At 33.4% G+C, this 22,399-nt stretch overlaps 4 protein-coding genes across 4 annotated transcripts; 3 read left to right on the forward strand and 1 right to left on the reverse strand.

Moving 5' to 3' along the window:
- Nucleotides 1-631: 631 nt before the first annotated feature.
- On the forward strand, nt 632-3,471 carry LOC103499640 (pentatricopeptide repeat-containing protein At3g26782, mitochondrial-like). The gene is made up of 3 exons (XM_008462677.3): nt 632-2,591; nt 2,689-2,759; nt 3,164-3,471. Exon 1 carries the CDS (start codon nt 882-884, stop codon nt 2,358-2,360), a length of 1,479 nt encoding a protein of 492 aa, XP_008460899.2. The 5' UTR covers nt 632-881; the 3' UTR covers nt 2,361-2,591; nt 2,689-2,759; nt 3,164-3,471.
- Nucleotides 3,472-3,834: 363 nt separating this feature from the next.
- LOC103499641 (protein trichome berefringence-like 7) lies at nt 3,835-8,325 on the reverse strand. Its single transcript, XM_008462678.3, has 5 exons — nt 8,166-8,325; nt 6,980-7,814; nt 5,421-5,579; nt 4,381-4,690; nt 3,835-4,268 (listed from the first exon to the last, which is right to left on the reverse strand). Exons 2-4 carry the CDS (start codon nt 7,807-7,809, stop codon nt 4,393-4,395), a joined length of 1,287 nt encoding a protein of 428 aa, XP_008460900.1. The 5' UTR covers nt 7,810-7,814; nt 8,166-8,325; the 3' UTR covers nt 3,835-4,268; nt 4,381-4,392.
- A 3,440-nt stretch (nt 8,326-11,765) lies between these two features.
- Nucleotides 11,766-13,795, forward strand: LOC103499642 (probable pectinesterase/pectinesterase inhibitor 51). The gene is made up of 2 exons (XM_008462679.3): nt 11,766-12,817; nt 13,017-13,795. The coding sequence occupies exons 1-2, from the start codon at nt 11,911-11,913 to the stop codon at nt 13,697-13,699; spliced, it is 1,590 nt and encodes a 529-aa protein (XP_008460901.2). The 5' UTR covers nt 11,766-11,910; the 3' UTR covers nt 13,700-13,795.
- Nucleotides 13,796-15,433: 1,638 nt separating this feature from the next.
- On the forward strand, nt 15,434-17,684 carry LOC103499643 (probable pectinesterase/pectinesterase inhibitor 51). The gene is made up of 2 exons (XM_008462680.3): nt 15,434-16,740; nt 16,855-17,684. The coding sequence occupies exons 1-2, from the start codon at nt 15,711-15,713 to the stop codon at nt 17,592-17,594; spliced, it is 1,770 nt and encodes a 589-aa protein (XP_008460902.2). The 5' UTR covers nt 15,434-15,710; the 3' UTR covers nt 17,595-17,684.
- The last annotated feature ends 4,715 nt before the right edge of the window (nt 17,685-22,399 follow it).

Here is a 22,399-nt window from a genome sequence, read left to right on the forward strand (position 1 = left end):
AAAGTCCTTAAAACTAACATCTAACTAGTAAGTGGCCTCGTTTGGAAGAATGCTTAAGTTTTTTCCCAAAAAAGTTGAAAAGTGAAGTCTCAGACTCAATTTTTATTTTGATGTCCAAATTAGTTTTCCAATGGTTTCTTTTCTTTTTTCTCTAGACCTCTTTAGATCAAAGATTCTTGGCTTATAAGTGTGGGATCATATCTTTTAGCAAAGTCTATAACATAGGAGAATGAGTTACAGGTCGTGATTGTTGCTACCACATTTTGGCCGGTGTCAATAAATTCTGAACATTGACATCTAATTAGTAAGGGGCCTTTTTTTCCCAAAAAATTGAAAAGTGAAGCCACGTACTACATTTTTATTTTGGTGTCCAAATTAATCTTCCAAAGCATTTTTTTTTTTTTTTCTGTTTATACTCTCAAGATTATTGGTTAATAAATGTGAAATTGTATCTTTGGCAAGGTCAATGATATAGGAGAATGAACTACAGGTCGCGATTGGTGCTCTTTGATGGTCGATTAAGGAGGAACCCAAAACTTTTGGTAAATGGCAAATGCTATAGCCTAAAAAATGATTGAAAAAGTTAGATTTATAAATAATTATATGTTGAGCATATGAAGTGGATAGAACTAAAAAATGTTAGAGACAATAATCAAAATTTCAATGTTGGACAAATAGAAAGAGGAAAATGGAAAATAAGAGAGTGAAATGAATAATTTAAAAGTATACAAAGTTTGGCATCTTCTAAAGGTGAATCTAAATGAATAGGCCATCAAATTTCAAAAAGAGTGTCATTTCATTTTGTACTAATAGAGAGAGCTTCAATAGATAAAAATGAATCGAGGATTTTGTGATTAACATTATTCACAAGGCAGCTTTCAATGTCTCTTAGTCATAGCACTTCTCGCTTCTCTTTCCTTCTCAGAAGCTGTGCTCATTCTTATGCAATTGCCCAAGCAAAGCAAACCCACGCTCAAATCCTCATCCATGGCTTCCTTCCACATTTAACTCTTATAACTGATCTTCTTTTGGTGTATTGCAAATGTGGGTTTCTTCACGACGCCCGCAACGTGTTTGACAAAATGACTCACAGAAACATGCACTCTTGGAATATCTTGATTGCTTCTTATGTTCATAATTCCTTGTACTTTGATGCATTAAATGTGTTTAATGAGTTTAGAGACCATGGTTTTCTGCCTGACCACTATACTTTGCCTCAGATGTTTAAGGCTAGTGTTGGTACTGGGGATGTTTATTTGGGGAAGAGACTTCATTGTTGGACAATTAAACTGGGTTTTGTAGGTTATGTTGTTGTAGACAGTACGGTTTTAGACTTTTACGCTAAATATGGGATTGTGGGTGATGCTAGGAAGGTGTTTGATGATATGATCTTCAAAGATACAGTTTCTTGGAACTCAATGATTTCTGGGTATGGGAGGGCTGGGGTTTATAGGGATGCGCTGGATTGTTTTAAGCGCATGCTCTTGGAAGGAGCGAATATGGATTTTATGACAATTCCTAGCGTTTTGAATGCTTGTGGAGGGGAAGGAGATTTGAGAAAAGGAAAAGAGATTCATTGCTTAGTTTTGAAGAGTCCGGTATTTGCTGCTGATGTTGCAGTTGGGAACTCATTGATTGATATGTATTCAAAGTGTGGAAGCCTGCTGAATTCTGAAAAGGTCTTTTGGAATATGAGTAGGTTGAACATTGTTACATGGACCACAATGATTTCTTGTTATGGGGCTCATGGGAAAGGAGAGAAATCCTTGGTCTTGTTTAACAAAATGAAGGATTGTGGAATCCAACCCAATTCTGTAACACTGACAGCCATTTTGGCTAGCTGCAGTCATGCAGGTTATATCAACGAAGGTTGGAGAATTTTCCAGTCTATTGTTTCAGATGATAAGGTTGAACCGACGGTAGAACATTATGCTTGTGTTGTTGATCTTCTGAGTCGCTTTGGCTTTCTGAAGGAAGCGTTTCTGTTGATTAGAAATATGAAGGTCAAAGCTGCTGCAAGCATTTGGGGTGCTCTGCTTTCTGGTTGTATGATCCACAGGAACCTTGAGTTTGGAGAAATTGCAGCCAACCAGCTTTTCAAGTTGGAACCTACAAATCCAAGCAATTTTATAGCCTTGATTAGTATATATGAATCTCTTGGTATGTTGCATGGTGTTTCGGTGACTAGAGAGAAGATGAGAGGCCTAGGTTTGACGAAAGTCCCTGGTTGCAGCTGCATAACCATTGATGGAGTTGTACATAAATTCTACGGAGGGGGGAATTCCCATCCTTTGGCTTTGAGAATATTTGAAACATTAAATTCAGTAAGACAAGCAGCTGTAAGCTGTGAAACAACTTAGCATTCAAGCGCACAATTGAACAGATTCTATTCAAGAAGCAACCAGTTGAAACTCGAATTGTTCAATCATACTATTGGTCGTTCTATCAATCGACAGCGACAACCAAATTTTCTAGAGACCACAAGTGCTTCTGTTGTATGTGCACATGATCTTGAAAATTTCTTGGTCGATTCAATAGAGGCCACTAAGTTGTTGAATCCAAGTACACATTTCAATCTTGTTGCAGCTGAGGTATTATTAAAACTTCTCAGTTAAAGTCGATTAAGTGCAATCCCATTTTAATTCACAGATACTTATCGGTTATCATTACTTGGTTTGTTCTTCAAAGAGCAATTTCCACAGCAACTTCATTGGAAAAGACCATTCTTTTGGGAGCTTGTAGATTTCTCTGCTTCGAAGGTATTCTTTTATTTTGTTAGGGTTTGACTAGCTTCAACCATTTTTCATTTTTTATTTCTATTTTCATCAGAACAAATAGTCTGTTTTTACTAGTTCTTAACTTGTTTGTTACTTAGGTTGGTTACTACATTTCTATTCCTTCTTCTAAAAAAATCCTAAGTTGTTTGAAACAGTAACAAAAACTTGTTTGATAATACTAGAAAAAATTTTATATATGACAAAAATCTAACAAAATATAGAATTATCGAATAACAATTTTAAAGTTCTTATGCATCTTGGAAATAAGAAGGAGATACATTATCAAACTAAGTGTGTTCTTTAATGAAACAGGAATGTTAATTGTAACGCCTCATATTCTAAGTTTTTATTATTTTATGATATTCTAGTTTATGTTTATTGTGTAGGGTTGTTACTAAGATAACTATGACAAATGTGGCATTTGGAGTTGCTTTATTTGGAGGATTGGATTCAGCATTTGTTGCTGCTATTGCCTGCTGCCATTTGGTTGATTCTGAAGCAGCTTCTTGGAATGTGTAAAATAAATTAATAAATATTAATATTAAATAAAAGCTAAGCTTCTATTTAAAGCTATAACAGTGTTGATTGAAAAAATATATTAAGTGAATTTGTATTAATTTCAACCTTAAAATTTTCGATTTTATTATATTGAATCATTAAATTTAAATAAATGTTGCAATTGTTTCTCTCAGAACTTTGTTCCTACTAACTCCTCTTTTTTTTTTTTTTTTCTTTTGACAACATGTTGAGTCTCACCCATTAATTTTAATAAAATGGAATTCATTAACTCAATAATTCCTTGTTGGAAAAAAAAAAAAAAGAGTGAACCAATCATGAAAAAGTTTGCCAAAAATCATAAATTTAAAACTACCTTTTTCAAATGTTTATAATAAATGCTATTTTGACAAAAACTACTTTCTATTTTCATATAAATATAGCTTTCTATAATTTAAAAAGAAATGTTGCGTAAAAGTTCTTTATAACATTAAAAGATGCTATAAAAAGTTCAGCATAATCTATCGTGACTTTTCTCCCAGGGAAGAAAATATAGAGAAGATAATAAAGATAACAAAGTAGAAATATCTTTTGCTATTTGATGTCCAACATTTCACCCTCATCGTGTTTGTCCTTTAAAAATACCATGATTAGTACAAGGAAAATAGACACCGATACACCTCATGACCTCAATCTGGTCTTTCCTAAAGAATGGATGGAAAATAAAGGGAAAGAAAGAAAAAACTTGTTCTGAAAATAGTTTTATTTGTGTAACTCTATATACGCACTTCCTTTAAAGAATTTGAGAAATAACATGACCGTGTTAGAGTGTATGCAACACACGAGAGTTGAGACTCGAGATGATTGATCTTGACTGATATTGCCGTTATGTCGCCAAAGTAATGAATACAGCATAGTCTTCGACATTGGCAAATACATGTCTCCATACTCGGCATGTATTTTTCTTAGATGTTAGAAAATTCGTGTTAAACCATTCTGCATAAGTTTGAAGAGGAGACAGTAATTTAGCACGGTAGAATAAACATTTACAACCAAAAACAGAGGGTTCTTATGAATTCATTTTGGAGGTTGAGAGGTAAATACTTACTTTGTGTATTGGTCATTTGAATGAAGCATCATATTCAGTAACCAGGTAAGAGAGCAAAATTTCATTCCACACATCAGGCACTCCGGGTAGGCACCAATGACTGCAGTCCTGGACGGATGGGTTGTCACTCCATTTACCAACATGGGCATCGCTTCGGAAAGCAGACATGGAAGTTATGTGCAAAATGTTAACTGGAACTTTCATATTCTTTGCCACCTCTAATATGGTGTCGGAAAAAATGCTTCTGACCCTGTCTCCAGCATCGGTCACTGGTTGACGGGTAAGACTGCAGTATTTGAAGGTGTGGTCCCTGATGCATGACCAAAAGCACATCAACAACTGATTAAAGAGTACACTCTTCCAGCACCTATGCCAATAATGATGCAAACTAATGCTCTACCACTCCTTTAGGAGAGCGTATCTTTGAACATTTGTTTCTTTTCATTAAATAAATGGAAGGTCTCATTTCTGGTTGAAAAATAAATAATGCTTTATCACAAGAAATCATCAATGTTCAGCCACCAGCTTATAAAACTGAATCTTCACATCAGTAAAAACTTTTGTTGGAATGACTGATAGGAATGCTAGAGTACTGTAAGGGTACTTGAGCAGTTAGATAGAGAAGTTGAACTTGCAGTAGTTTGTCATATGGGAGTAGGCTAACAAGTAACAACAACATTGTTGCTGTGTTATTGTTACTTCTTAGTCTAGTCCTTTTAAAAACACAGCAACGATGCATCAAAGCTGTAAGTTTTAGTCATGCAGTTCACGAAAAGCTATAAGTTTGACAGAAAAGTTATAAGCAGAAAAAAAAAAATCAACACATCAAGATAAAATTGACCATGCTACATAGTTCCCAACCTGTATACACCAGAATTTTATGATATATATATATAGATCAAATGCATAGTGGAAAAACCACTTAAAAAGAGTTAAATGGGAATAATGAATGCATCAAGAAAATCCATTCTCAGTTCTTCATCCCAAAACAAAGGAAGTTAAGAAAAAAACTGACATTAAGTCAACAAAAAAAAACTTACTTCCAATGTGACGGCTCAAAAGTACGAAAGAAAACATGGGTTCTGTTTGTGTTGATATTTTCCTCAATCCAAGATGCCCAACTGCGAAGTGCTACTCCAAAAGCTGTGGGAATTGACATTCCAAGCTTCAGCGAATGTCCAACCTGAAAATAGCAACCACTGTCCAACAAATCTTTAGAAGCCTTCATAAGGCTCTTGAGATGGCAAGATTATTAATGTGAGAAGAACCAAAAGGTAATGGAAAATTTGCAGTTTTGAAGTCTTCTCTCTCTCGATCGTTAGTCTTTCGCTATCGTATCATTACATCACTAAAACAACAAAAAGGAGAACAGCATCCCCACTCCAAAATGAAGCAAAATTTGCAGTGATTAAACTGAATATCATGAATTTGGGTGATTGCAAAAGAATTATAGTAAATAAATAAATAAAAGATTTTTGAGTACGAGACAATCACGGAACTATCATTTTGTGCATTTGAGGAAAAATAGTACAGAACTTTACTGTTCGTTTCAGGAAACTAAATCTTCTTCGCATTCATATGCCTACTTCCCTTAAACATTTTCCTTTCATGCAAAGGACAATAAGATCACTGACATGTGAATGGAAGCTTCAGTTGAATCACTAACTTCAGTCTGGAATGCATGTTTTACAAACTGTAAGACCCCTAGTTATGGAGATAGTAGGATTATTAGTAGAATATTAGTACGAGTATTAGAAGGGGAATATTAATAATTAGATAGACAGATTGTTAGAGCTTTCAGTAATAAATAGAGGGAATGGCTCGGGGAACAAGGTGTTAAGAATTTTGTAGTGATTTCAAGTGGGAAATATTGGGAGAGAGTAGCCCTCTCAAAAGGCTATGGTATATTATAGTTTCTTCCGATATTGTAAAATAAATCGATCTTTTAATTTTCTTTGTTTGTTCTTTCATCAATGTGTACTTGAGTTCTCTTGTTGGGAGATATACTAAAACAAATCTCTTATGGTTTACTAAACCTATGTATCCAAAGACAAGCTAGTCTAACGGTAAATGTTGAACCCATGTCACAGGAAGGAGCATTGTCTTGAAGATCTACAATCTCAAATAGTCAAGCCAATTACTGAACAAATCTTCCCCAGTTGAAACTTAGCTATCAAATCTTACTAGTCAGTAAGTGCTCTCTTTTGTGTATTTATCAAGGAACTTCATCTTACAATTATGTAACTCAAACACAAGTTTTCTAACTCCATAATTATCTCTAAACTTCACAACTTAACTCAGTGCCCCGAACACCCCCCACAGATATTTTCCATCCTTCAAACCGCACATATATAAATCAGACTAAAAAGTAGATAATAACTTCACATAGTGATACGAAAATATTTCCAACGAGAACAGTAATATGCAAGCGTATGGGCAGATAGAGTAAACAAAGTAATAGATTAATGAAGTAATAGCTTCACCATGTACAAGACATGCGATATCACATTACATTTTTCTATGATAAGAAAAGATCGAAATAGGCAAATCTAGGGAACCAAGTTTCAAACAAATACCAGAATATGAAAAGGGAACTTACGTTTCAAACAACTTCCCAGGGACCCACCAGTGTCCAGTGTTGAATACTAGAACATCTGAATCAATCCACTGGCTGCTAATAGTATCCAGCTCATCCAGTTTAAGGGCAGACTTCACTCTCTTAGGTGAGTGTCTTGGCATCTGACCTTCTTGCACAAGGAAAACCGAGCGATAGAACTCAACAGTGAAGTTGAAAGAACTAAACCGAACACCTAAGTATTTAATCCGCTTTGTGATCTTATTCCCATTAATCTCATAAACAGTCCTTTTATCCTCAACCCCACTCATAAGTAAGCATATCAAGGACTCCCACTGTGATCTGCTCATCGAATCTCCAACAAAAACGATCCTTTTACTCCGCAGCATTTCCAAGACATTCTGCACATCAAGTTTCGGTATTTCACAATCTGTCGGTTTCCACCTCCACTTCAGATAGCTCTGATCCACCCTACCATTACCCAAGCAATCAAATCCCTTTTCAGCAAAAGGGCATTCTGTAGCATTGTAAAGCGGATAACTATCATCCAGAATCCAGCTTCCTTCATACACATTGCAGCTTCCATTCGAGGTTTCATTCAAATAACTTGATTTCAAAACACCATTATTATGAGAAGACAAAGAAAGACCAGGTAGTAGATGAATATAACCAGCACTAATCACTACAAGAGATGAAACCAGAAATCCAATGACCACAAACACATGATACCAACGGGAGATCCAGCCCACCCGACTCACCCTCGGGCTCCCAGAACTTAAAGCCCTTCTATTAAACGAAGCACTTTTATTGAAAGATGTGCTTTTATTCAAATTACTAATCGTCTCAATCATCATTTCACCTAATGTTTACACAAGGGCATCAGAAATCCAGCAAGCAAACAAGAAGAAGTTAAAGATTCAGCAAATCTTTTCAAGGAAAGCTTCAAAACTAGCATCGATCCAGTCCTTAAATCACCAATCCCTTGCCACTCTGTAATGATTGATCTCAAAAACCAAATTGTAGGATTATGCATTGAAGGCAATGGAGTAAAATGGCAAGTGGGGTAGCTTCATAAGCCAAAAAAAAAACAAAACCCACATGCAGAAACCGACGTGGATTGTTCATTTATTGGAATTGAATCGAAAGAAAAAGCAAATCGAAAAGCGAGTGAGTGTGTGTGTTGGAAGTTGCAGAGGCAGAAAGAAATTACCTTTGAATTTGGAAATGGAAAGAATTGTGAAACTTGGAGAAGGGAGAATGGAAAATGTCGGTATGAATTGAAATGGAAGAAAAGAAGATCGATATGAAAGGTGGTTGAGAGTTGAGAGAAGCAAAACACCGTCCGAGACAAGGAAACAGCAGCAACAAATAGAGCAAAATAAAAATAATGTAAATGATACAAAAAAGGAAAGAAATGAAAATGAAAATGGAAAATGGAAAATGGAGAATTTCTCTTAATTTGGTAATAATTGGGTGTGGAAACTTCAATGTTTAATCATTTCCCCAATAACCAATTTTTGATTTGCATTTGATGATACCTTTAATCACTTCTTTATTTAATCAATAACCAATATGTTTTCTTTTTTTCTTTTTCTTATTTAATCAGTTTTGGTTAATTAATTATGGATATATTAATCGACCTACTTTAAAAAACATCGTTAGATTTATCTTAAAATTTTAATTATTATTATCGATGTGATATATTTAAACTTTTTTATTTTTTTAAATCTATCATTTCATTGGGAAATTAATTTTTCTAAAGTTTATAACATTTGTAAAGCAAACCATTAACAATTTTTATCTGAAACTAATAATAAGAATATTTTGTACATAACTAATAGTAAGAATATTTTTGAATTTTTTTTTAATAATACGAAGTTTAAGAGTATATTTTACGATCTAATCATTCAACTAAGATATAGCATTTTATTATAAGTGATAAATGTCAAAAGGTACATGTTTTGTCTGCATATGTTACTAACTTTCTCTAATAGGACTTCATATGCTATTTTGACCCTAAAATGAACAAACATAAGTTAGCTTTTAACTATTTTAAACCAATTTCATTAGCATTTACTAAGATTTCTTGATCATTTTTTTTTTTTTGTAGAAAATAGTGGTGATGCACCATCATCAAGTCTTTAATGCACTCGACTCGGGCTTATTTTTTGGTTAAATTGATTTCAATTGTTCAAACTTTGTGGTTTATGGTCTTTTTGCTTTTTAGCTCCGAAACTATCTAAGAGTGTTCAACCTTAGCCTATATGAGGATTTCTTCTTTTTTAGTTTAAGGATTTAAAATGGTTAAAAGAACTAAACTTTAAAAGGTTTAGACGTATTTTGATATGTAATGCTAATAGTTTCCACTTGTATATACTAACCGTAATGATATTTGTACTTTGGTTAACAATATTATTAAAACTTTTGAAACTTTTATAACGAGAGAAATTGACAGAAACCTATCAACATTTATCATTGATATAAGATATGATATTTTGTTATATTTGTAAATATTTTTAATAGTTTCGTCACACAAATTTTCTATATCTTAATTACATTATGTCAATTAATTTTAAAAATATAAAGGTTATATGAGAAATTATGAAAAATAGCAAAATTGACAAAATATTTACCATTCATAACAAACAAAATCAATTAAATCAAGTGTAATTGATCGTTAATTTTTTAGTGATTTTTTTAATAGTTTTTTTTTTATGATTATTTTTTAGAAACCCCCAAAGTATATTCTATTTTCAAAATTTCCATATAATTTGGATAAGATATACGTTAAATTTAATTTGATATAAAGAAGGGATATATACTTCATATTTGGTCATCTTATGAGTAGATTGCTATGCTACATCTAAAGAGAAAGAAAAATAAATTAGCAATATTGTTGATAAACAAGATTTGAAGTACATATATAATGTAAAGTGATATACTTAAAATACTATATATATATATATATATATATAGCATATCAACTTGGTATCATTACTAATTCAAAATGCATTATTTTAAGATACATTCATAAAACCAGCCAATAAACTCCTCATTCATAGCAGAGGAGATCCAAACGAGAGCATGAACTACGCAAAAACAAACTTAAGAATCTTCCATGGAAGAGGAAGAAACATGAGAACTCAAAAAAAGAACGAAAAAAGAAAACAAATTAAAAAGAAATTTGTGCAATCTAGTGAGCGGACAGAATTACAAGAACGCCAACACTTCAAAAAATGATCGATAACCAGAGAATAAGCTAAAAGAAGAACATTACAGGAAACAAATTTAATTTAATTAACACAATTTTCAAGTTAGAGGAATCTGGTTCAATCGACAAGAAGGGAGTCGAGTTTGTAAACTTGAATAACAACGAGAGAAGACCAAACTCAATAGCTTTCATTTCTAGAACTTTAATCTTCAAAGTCTGGTCTTTTGAAATCCAATATCAATCAAATATCAATCCAACTCGTTCTCATGTGCCAAGGTCTTCAAAATGCATTTAAAGTATATCATCATTCCTTCAAAATGCAATACTAAAGTATTATTATATTTACACTTTGATAGTTTATTAAGAAGCTCGAAAAAATTAGACTAAAGCATGAGAAAAGATTAAATTAAAACATAAACTAATAGTCAAAATTTAGACATTAGAGTGGATAGTAATACACAAACTATAGTGATTTTGACATTGGATTGAAAGAATTAATAGTAATGAAGTTTTTGTATGAGAACAATGAAGTCACATTAACAGTAGCATTCACTTTATGTCACTTCATACAAAATTACACCTCTCATTTATTGACATATTGTATTTCTAAAGTCAGATCGTTTTAAAACTTTATTAAAGGGAGAAGAAAGAGTACTGTGGAAGAAAAAATGAGTTACTCTTTGCCATGTGTTCGATATTTTAGTATTAAGAGTCATGCACTATGTAAAATAGCAGTACAACATTGTATAAGGAAATTATTTGTCTTAACATAATATGTTACGTTTCAGATTATTTGGGAGCCATACAAAACTATGATAGATAGTTTTGTCCAAGGTAAAACATATCATATCATAATCTGCTCTACCTAGTATGAAGTCCAAGACATATTTTAAGATTAACTAGTTTGAATTTAGTTGTGATTTCTATTTTTTATTATTATTTTTCTTTAATTTGTTAAAGAACATATTTGATTTGAGAATAGTAAAAATAAATTGGTGTTAGATCAAATGTTTAATACCGACCATCTTAAAAACAAAACTTGTTTTTTTTGAAATCTTAAACATAGAATCCATTTTAATTCAAATTTAAAAATACATCTTGGAAATTACCATAATTGTGGTCTATCACCTATGTATATATACAAACATATCCTACCACTCATTGCATATCAACTCTATCTAAAAATAGGAACAAACAAATTCTTGTTAAGCTGAGTATTATTAAAAGAAAAAAAAAACAAATTAGTCCTAAAAATTGGAAAAAGAAAAACCATTGACAACCAAATCTTCAATTAGAGTTTTGAAACTCCAACATTTTTCTAATAATTTTTCCAAACAACAATTTCCAAAAAATTGAAAAATTAACGTAAAAATAAAATTAGAAATTTTTAAAAAAAAAAAATTGAAAGAAAATTCATCCATTTGAAAAAATAGTACATACTTTTAATAAGGTTTAGTAAAAATAAAAATTGAACCAATTTTGAAAAAATAAATAAAATTTGGCAATAGGAAGAGAAGAAAAGAAAAGACAATACCAAAGAGAGAGAGAGAGAGAGAGAGAGAGAGAGAGAATAATTTACACCGTTGTCATAAATGGTTATGAAACTGCATCATTTTGTCACCACTCCCATTTCCTCCGCCGCCGCACCAACACGTGACCCTCTCTCTCTCTCTTTCTATTTTCTCCTGAAATTCACTCTTTATATTTCCTCCATGAATTTCCCACCTAAATCTCAAACCCAACAATGCCTTCCCTTCTCCTTCTCTTCTTCCTCCCTCTACATTTCTCCTCCGCCGCCCACCAAACCCTTCCCCCTGAGATCGCCGCCGCCTGCAACGCCACCCGCTTCCCGGACCAATGCGCATCCTCCATCTCCCAATCCAACCGTCTCCTCCAGAATCCCACTCCGCTGCAGATCATTCAAGCCGCCCTCTACCTCTCCTCAGAGAATCTCAAAACTGCTAAATCCATGGTGAAGGCCATTCTCGATTCTGCCGAGAAGATTCCCAACCGCAACCGCACCGCGGCGGCGCTAAGCTGTATGGACGCGCTGGGTTATTCGGAGTACAGAATTTCTCTTTCCAACGACGCAATTCCGCTCGGTCGAATTAAAGACGCGCGCGCGTGGTTAAGCGCGTCGCTCCTCTACCAGACCGGTTGCCGGTCGGGGTTGAAGTACGTGAACGACACGCACGAAGTGGATCAAACGATGTCGTTTCTTGACAACTTAACCGTGCTGTCGAGCAACGCGCTGAGCATGGTTGTGGCGTACGATAATTTCGGGAATGAGACGGCGGCCTGGTTACCTCCGAGGACGGAGCGAGACGGGTTCTGGGAACACAGCAGTGGAACGGGGGAGGTGGTGAGAGGGGTGAGGATTCCGGCGAAGACGGAGGTGAATGTGACGGTGTGCAAGGATGGGAGTGAGGGGTGTTATCGAACGGTACAAGCAGCGGTGGAGGCGGCGCCGGGAGAGTCGGCGGTGAGGTTTGTGATACACATAAAGGAAGGGGTTTACGAAGAGAGTGTGAGAGTGGGGATAGAGAAGAAGAATTTGGTATTTTTGGGGGATGGGATGGGCAAAACGGTCATTACTGGATCTTTGAGTGTGGGTCAGCCTGGGATCTCGACTTACAATTCGGCCACCGTCGGTGAGTCACCTTTTTTAGTTCACCAAAGCTCAGTTATTAATTATTATCAATACCTTTCTACGCAATATAAAGTTGTCGGGAGTGTACTATAAGCGTGTCGTGTCGGCTTCATTTATGTAGTGTGTGTGTTTGCTACATTCATGAACAAAAGGAGAATTATTTATCATTAGAGAGAATAATAATGTGTAAGAAATTGCAGGAGTTCTTGGGGATGGATTCATTGCAAGTGAACTCACCATTCAAAACACAGCAGGTCCTGATGTCCACCAAGCTGTTGCCTTTAGATCAGACAGTGACCTCTCGATCATACATAACTGTGAGTTTATAAGCAATCAAGACACTCTCTACGCCCATTCCCTCCGTCAATTCTACAACTCCTGTCGAATTTTAGGCAATGTGGACTTCATTTTTGGCAACTCAGCCTCCTTCTTTCTAAACTGTCATATCTTAGTTCGTCCTCACCCACTCAATCCTCAACTGGGAGATGAGAATCCAATCACTGCACATGGGAGGACAGACCCAGCGCAGTCGACTGGGTTTGTGTTCCAAAACTGCTTGTTAAATGGCACTGAGGAGTTCATGGCATTGTACTATGCCAATCCTCAGAGGCATAGGACCTTCTTGGGGCGGCCTTGGAAAGAGTATTCGAGAACGGTTTTTATACATTGTGAACTTGAAGCTCTTGTTTCGTCATCGGGATGGATGCCATGGAGTGGGGATATTGGATTGAATACATTATATTATGGGGAGTTTGAGAATTTTGGAACTGGTTCAAATTCGTCAAAACGAGTTGCATGGAGTAATCAAATCCCTGCAGAGCATGCTTTTAGTTACTCTATACAAAATTTCATCCAAGGAAACGAGTGGATTCCTTCCTCTTAAATGGAAAAAGAAGAAAACTAGGATTAGCATTTCAACTTTTGTTACTATACTTTACATAATTTTATGATTAAATAACAAGAAAACACTTTGTTTCTACTATTTTTCTACTTTGGGAAGTCTATTTTTTTCAACTCTACAGTTCAAATGAAAATTTACTAATCTGAACCTATTAACTCTTACCACATAAAAACATGATAGAAGGAGCAAATTTATAGTTGAAGTAAACTGATTATTTGGATGCATGATTGTAATCTGCAAAGCGTAGTCAAGAAGGTAGGAGAGAATTTGTTGAGCCTGAGAGAGGTTTGCAGCTGTCTTTCCATCATTTGGTCCAATTTTTTAGTCATCTCATGTTGTGTCATGTCCTTAGAAGACACTTGGTATGTTATATGCTTGACAACAAATCCAAAGGTGTTGAAACAAAATATTATTTAATATCTCACTTTAGTTTGGTTTTGTTTGTCCCACTAAGTTGACTTAATAAGCCTCAAGTTGAAGTTCATACCTTTGTATTTGAAGTGCCCATTATTATTTTGTAAAAAGTGAATAAAAAAGTTTGAATTACTCAATATATGTATAATTTCGATTGGGTTGAAATTGGGTGGTTTACATCAATTTAAAATATAGAAGAGCTATGCGAACGAGAATGATATTTTTATAATAAAGTTTGAATTGTATTTGTAGTGTATAAAATATTACGATAATGGAAATGTTTCATTTTTATTATTTAGATTTTTACGGCTATTATAACTTTGAGACTTCAATTTTAACCATTACTACAACACTTTGGAAGTAATTTTTACTATCAGTCCCTAGCTTGATTGATTTTAAAATGTGATTTTGATAATATCTATTCTTTTCAAAATTAAAAATTAAAAGAAACTAAAGTTTATGTTTTTATTCAATTTCTAAATACATCCACAATTCAAATATTAAATGCATAATTAAGTTTATAATATTTTATAAGAAAGATCATGTTTTAAATTAGAAAGTTATATTTTTTTTCCTTTCCAAAGGTAATGTCTTAATTAGAAAGTTGGTTTTTTTTTCTTTTTCAAAGGTAATTAATTAGAAAGTTCTTTGGTCTTTGAAAGGTCCTTAAAGCTTCCATAAAAGAAAGCTATAATATCAATTTATTAATTTTCCCTAAAAGAAACTAATTAAAATTCTTTCAATTTCATATCATACAAAAACATTATTGAAAGCCTAGGATACATTTATTTATTTTTTTTCCGTTTATAATGATATTTAAAACGAAAATTTATTGAAATATTAAATTTACATCCATTTTTAAGTTAAAAGTTACTTTAAAAACACTTCTATAAATTTATACATATCATTTATTGGTTATTTTGAAAGAGGCTTTTGCAATAATAGCTAAAAAAATTTATGAAAATGGAGTCCATGTCATTACGTATTTTAAATTGTACATATAGCAAATTTAAAAGTGAATAACTCTCTAATAACCCTCCGATAATTCTTTGATAGCTCTTTGATAATTTTCGGATAGTCCTCCGATAACTGATAGCCATCATATTTTTTCTCTAATTTTTTTTTTTTTTTGTATCTTATGCAATTTCCCATTTTGAAATTAGTTTCGTCAATTTTTCTTTTTTCTATATTTGAAAAAATGGGAGAAAAAAATACTTACAAAATCCTTACAATTACTTTTGTAATGATTTTTTTATTTTTAGTTTTATTAATTTAGAAAGTCCACCGCATGAGGGGATTTCTTTCCATGTTTTCTTTATGACATTCGTTAAAGAAAAAGAAAAAACGCTCGGAAAAGTACAATTCCTCCGCCATAGACTGCCGCGGTCACCACTCCAACCGTCTCAACAACCACCCGTGACATTTGTTTTTTCTTTCCCCGTGACTCCCTTTCTCCATTTTTGGCCATTATCATCATCATCATCATCATCATCATCATCATCTCCATTCATCTCTCTCTCTCTCTCTCTCCACATTCTCCATTATAAATATTCCCATTTCCATTTCCATTTCCATTTCCATGGTGTTCCCCAGAAAACCCACTTTCCCAATCTCCAAATCCACTCTCCTTTTCCTCTCCATGGCTTCCCTCTCCTTTCTCTCTTTCCTCTCTCTCTTCTTCTTCTTCTTCTCCCTCTCTCTCTCTTCCTCCTCCTCCGCCGTCCGCCACCACCACTCCCACTCCCACCTCCCATCGCATTTTACCAACAACCCCTCCGACCAGATCCTTCACGCCTGCAAATCCACCCGTTTCCCCGATCAATGCGGATCTTCCCTCTCTCACTCCTCCCTCCCCCCCAATCCCTCCCCTCTCCAAATCCTTCAATCCGCCATCGCTTTATCCTCCGACGGTCTAACCACTGCCCAATCCTTGGTTAAACAGATCCTCGATTCCTCCGCCACGAATCTCAATCGTACCACCGCCGCCAAGAATTGCCTCGAGGTCCTACGAAATTCCGATTACCGAATCTCCCTCACCAATGACGCTCTCCTCCGCGGTCGAACCAAAGACGCCCGCGCCTGGCTCAGCGCGTCTCTGCTTTACCATTACGATTGCTGGTCAGCGCTGAAATACGCGAACGACACTCAGTTGGTCGATAAAACCATGGCGTTTCTTGATTCTTTAATCGGTCTCTCCAGTAATGCGCTTAGTATGTTGGTGGCTTACGATATTTACGGGAATGATACGGCAGCGTGGACCCCGCCGAGGACGGAGCGGGATGGGTTTTGGGAAGGCGGCGGAGGTGGATCTGGGTTGGGGTTTAGCGGTGGGTTTCCGGCAAAGGTGACGGCAGATGCGACGGTGTGTAAGGATGGTAGTGGGGGTTGTTATGGAAGTATTCAGAAAGCGGTGGATGCGGCGCCGGAGAACGCGGCGGCGCGTAGGTTTGTGATTCATATTAAAGAAGGTGTTTATGAGGAAATTGTGAGGGTTCCGTTAGAGAAGAAGAATGTTGTGTTTTTAGGAGATGGGATGGGCAAAACGGTCATTACTGGCTCCTTGAACGCGGGCCAGCCTGGGATTTCAACTTACAATACTGCCACCCTTGGTCAGTTTCTTTTCTTCTTAATCACAAGTTAGCCTTTAGATATTTTTTGGATTTGTTTAAAGATTGTGAAAAATGTTGGCAATTTAGTATAAAGTTGAATGTTAATATGTGCAGGAGTACTTGGTGATGGATTCATGGCTAGTGGTCTCACCATTCAAAACACAGCAGGGCCTGATGCCCATCAAGCTGTGGCCTTTAGATCAGACAGTGATCTCTCTGTAATTCAAGATTGTGAGTTTATAGGCAACCAAGATACTCTCTATGCTCATTCCCTTCGCCAATTCTACAAATCTTGTAAGATTCAAGGCAATGTAGACTTCATCTTTGGAAACTCAGCTTCCATCTTCCAAGATTGCGAGATCCTAATCCGCCCTCGACAACTCAAGCCCGAGAAAGGGGAAAACAACGCCATAACTGCACATGGCAGGACCGACCCTGCTCAATCCACAGGCTTTGTATTCCAAAACTGCCTCATAAATGGCACTCAAGAGTATATGTCATTGTACTACAGCAAGCCTAAGGTACATAAGAACTTCTTGGGGAGGCCGTGGAAGGAGTACTCGAGGACGGTTTTTATACATTGTAATCTGGAGGCACTTGTGTCCCCGTCGGGGTGGATGCCGTGGAGTGGGGATTTTGCTTTGAAGACTCTGTTCTATGGAGAGTTTGAGAACTCCGGTGTGGGGTCGAAGACGTCGGAGAGAGTCGGGTGGAGTAGTCAGATTCCGGCACAACATGTTTTTAGTTACTCTGTTCAGAATTTCATTCAAGGAGATGAATGGATTCCTTCATCTGAATCATCTAATGATCAAAAAATGTTGAACAAGAAAAGTAAAGATGTAAAATTAGATTAGACCTACAAATCTTTTTGTAATTACAAATTTCTCTACATGAAAGAAAACTATAAAATTATTAGTCTACAAAAAAGAAAGACTACCAAATAATCCACCTCTCGTCTCTTTCTAATTTCCAAATTTGGATGTATTTCTTCACATCACGGTTTCCTCAATGATTTTGATTGAAAATAAATATGCATAAACTTAATCAAAGTCTCCATTTTTCTAAAAAGAAGAGAAACTGAAGGAAGTCGATGGAAGATCAAGTTAGTAGGATTTTTAATATCTTCAACAATTTAACAAAAAGCTTTTCATTATCTTCCTATTTTTCATACCATTTCAAGCTCATCATCCTCACATTTCAGTTGTTTCATTTCTTTATATATAGCATTATGAATATCATTTTCTTGTGATATTTGCTGTGTATACATTGACTAATGCATTCTTTATGCTATGTGTTTTGTATATGATTCATTAGTGAATGCTTATAATAATATAGTATCGATCACAAAGTGTTAAAAAGGTTTACAAAAGAAGTCAAAATTTGGTATAGAAATTTTGAATTTTGGATAATTTGGATAACTAACCGTTGTATTTTTGTTAGGTCAGTGTTTAGTTGAGGGGCCAAAATGGTTGTATATATAAATTGTCAATGTTTTAGGTTTCTAATTTGAAGCCTATATGGTAGTTTTTCTTTTTCTTTTGTGTAAAAGATTCAATGGGTTGCTAAAATTATTTAGTAAGGATATGTTAAGTTGTCATGTCATGAACTTATTACTTCATTAACATATTTTTGGTTTGTAAGAAGCAATAAATGTGTATCAAGTCATGTAGAATCTTACAAAAATAGAGAATGAATTGAAAGTATGAAAGGCTACATATTTAATTAGCCATTTATTGTAGATCCATATATAAATCAACTTTCTTTTTTTCCATTTCTTTAAGCAGATCTCCCAACTCAACACAATTTAATATTTTCATGATATGGTTATTATGAATAAATAAAGAACATGATATTGCTTGAGAATGGGGAGTGGGGGAAAAAGATGATGATAATGTGTAGACCCATTAGACAAAGCACTATCAAAAGAAAATGACACTAACAAATGCTTATCACCACATGAAGTGCTCATGATATCCATTTGTGTTTTGATGACTTGTAGTTGTTTATTGCCCATACTCTCCTAGAATACATCTTTTAATCTTTTTTTTTTTCTTTTTTTAATTTCACACCCTACATAAAAACTTTGTATATATTTTCAACAATAATGCTCATGACAAAGAAAAAAAGAGTTAAAAAGTAACACATTTTGGAGAGATTTGGGTGTAATTATTAAGTTTAGGTTGGAGGGTTAACTAGTTTGATGGGTTAAATAATCTTTGTTGATGATTACTTACTCGAAGCATGTTAGGGGTGGTAATTAAAAAAGGTATAAATTCATTATTGTCATTTTTAGATTCATTATAACACATGATTTTAATGTTTCAAAATCAAATCTCGTAGGAGCTTGAAATGAAATTGCATTTAAAAGTGTAAAATTTGCAAACAAATTTGATTTTTTTGAAATTGTAAAAACTACTTTGAAAGACGTTGAGTTGAGATTGAATATATGAATGTAACAATTTTTCTTAATATGAGATAAACCCTAGATAGCTTGAACTTGAAATTTGTACTTTCTTGAATACGTTAGATTTTACCAAATTTTGGTTTAGAATTAAAATAAAATGCTAATACATAGTCTTTGTGGAATTTGATATGGGATAAAAATTTGATTATGTTCACATTCATTTTTTATTCAAATTGAATCAAGTTTGAAACTTATCTAAGTTCTTCAAAGCCTTAAATTATACATGTTTGAAGGTTTCCATTGGATTTCTGTAAGTGTAAATCGAAGCTAGCTAACTTTGTAGCTAGCAGTAGTTTGGTGATAAAATACGAGTGTTGTTGCATTTAACTGGAGAGTGAGATTCGTAGCTTAGTAGGTAAAATGAGCTTTTCAAGCGCATCATGGGAAGTTAATAATCAGTGTCGTAGCTTTGTCAAAAAGTGAGGATCTGGCAATATAAATTTAATGGCACCTAAAGAATCTAGACTCCAAAAAGATGAAGTGCGCCACGTCTCACTTGATTTGATTGTTTGGCCCAACTTTTTATTCATTTTATATCTTGTAGAGGCACATGAGTGGTTCCTAAAAACATAAATTTGTTTGCTCATAAGAGAAGATGGATTTAGCTCTTGTAATCAGGTGGGTTGGTAGGTCTGAAAGAGAGAACATTTGAAAGAGAAAAAACTACTTCGTCACACCGAAGAAGAGATTCCACATCTGAGTGAATATCCAAAGCTACAACATCAAGAGATAATTTTTTACCATATTAGTAACGTCTAATCTTCCTTCCTCGTTTATTCATTTATCTTCAAAGCTTGCTCTATCATAACTATGTTATGCTATATAAGTTTTTAGTGTATAAGGTTTGACTTGAATCCTTATATCAGTATTATTCGAATGCTCTTGGTGGAACTTTATTTTGTATCTCCTTACAGTTAAAGAACTAATATAATCACTTAGAAGTAGAGAGAGCGAAATAAACTTATTAAATTAGCACATAAAACCTCCGAATTGAACAAATTTCAAAATATTTATATGAAATGATATTCTACCATATTTTAACCTAAAATAACATGGGTCTCCATACAATAATGTTTTTTTTGTTACAAAAAGGATTCCAAACATAAATTAAAATTGAATAATATGGATATATAAGAGAATACTGAGAAAACCTTCTGTTGTCTCTCTTTCATCCCATTGTTTTTTTGGGCCATTTGTTTTTGTTTGAATGAGTGCCTCTTGTTTTAGTATTACCATCTTCATCAAATCACATCTTATCAATAATTAAACTTTATATATATATAAATTATCTATATGTTGTTCTCTCCAATGAAAAATAAAAGCTTTTCTTTGAAGTTTATTTCAATATATCATATCCTTTTTAACAATAATTGTTCTATTCTAAATATATACATATTTAACAATTTTAATTTGTCATTATTATTTTTAATTATATTTTTAACTTTTTATTTATTAAAAACAAAAACCATATATAGATTCCATAATTGATTTTGCTTTCTTTATTTTTAAAAAATTAGTTATCAAATAAAAGTGAATTTTTCAATAAAAAAAAAATGAAAAACAAAAGACATAAAATAAATGAGTTACCAAACATTAAACCCCTTAATATTTTGATTTATATTTTTACATTAAGAAAACTTATCATCATTCTTATTTATTTTGAATTTTTTTTTCTATTTTATATAACAAAAATAGATGATAGTGAGAGGATTCTCGCAACATATCATTATTTATCACTAATAGATAATGACATTTTGTTATATATTTGTAAATACTTTTTTGTCAATTTTGTTGTATTTGAAAAAAAAAATCATTTATGAGTATAAGGATCAAAATGACATTTTAATATTTTTTTTATTAATGGAAAAAAGACTTCAGTAGTAAAAAATTAGCGTAACTTAATTGAGATATATGTATTATTTGTGAGATTACGACTTTAATAAATTGAATATATATTTCAACTACAATAATTTTGTATATTTGGTAGTGATGATCCTAAGGATAAAGAATTGTGATTTGTGGTTTTTGGTAAGAATAATTTTAAGAGATCACACAAATTAAAGAAAGAAGAAATCATTATTTGTTTTTTTTTTTTTCTTTTTCTCTTTTACTATTGTTGTCTTGTTGTTTACCAAAAGAATAATCACTTTATGAGAAAAATCTTATCAATGTTAATAGAGAGATGGAACAATTAATTCAACTTAGATCCCATCCAAATAAGAAAGAATCCAAAATATCATTATGAAAAGTTTTTCTTTTTTGAAAAAATTAAAAGTTACTATTTGTAAATTGATAAAAAAAAAAAGGGAAAAAATTTATTTTTTCTACTAAAAACTAAAAAAAATAACTATTTTTAAATATAGTTACTCATAGTAAACATCGATAGACTTTTATCCATATCTATTCAGTACTATTAGTGTTTAATTTTTTTATATTTTATAAATATCTTTGATAACTTTGTCATTTATAATAATTTACTAAACCTCAATTTTACTTGTAACAAAAATTGAAAAGGGATCTTTCCAAAAATATAAAAAAGCGAATAAAATATTTACACTCTATAGAACAATTTCAAAAACAGAAAAAGCTCAGAGGCCCACGGTGTAAGATACCAAAAATGCCCCGTCAACCACGCCGTGAATAATACGCGCTTAATATATTTGCAATCGTTTAGATTTGGTTATTGTTTGATACGCGATCGTTTCAATATGATTACAATCTATACGTGATCGTTTACATATGATTATAATTTATACGTGATCGTTTAGAAATGGTTACAATTTATCTTTTCAATTCCATCGTTTAGATTTGGGTGATTTTTTTTTATTTGGTACACGATTTATTTAATTCTTTTGTTAAACGATCGTTTAGATTTATTTACATGATCGTTTACTTTTTTACACGATCGTTTACGTTTGGATACTCCAATCGATTTTTTTTTAAGATTTTTTTCAAGGTTTTTTATACACGATTTTTTATTTTTTACGTTGGCTATTCCAATTTAAATGATTTTTTTTTCAAGATTCTTTATACACAATGATCGTTTACATTTGGCTACTCTAATCTAAATAATTTTTTTTCAAGATTCTTTATAATCTTTTAGATTTTTTTTTTATTTTGTTGTACACATCTTATATACAGTCGTTTAGATTTGGTTACCCAAATGTAAACACACGCGTAAAAAAAAAAGTTTTC

Source organism: Cucumis melo, chromosome 11 (genome assembly GCF_025177605.1).
Source record: "Cucumis melo cultivar AY chromosome 11, USDA_Cmelo_AY_1.0, whole genome shotgun sequence".
Classification (NCBI taxonomy): Eukaryota; Viridiplantae; Streptophyta; class Magnoliopsida; order Cucurbitales; family Cucurbitaceae; genus Cucumis; species Cucumis melo.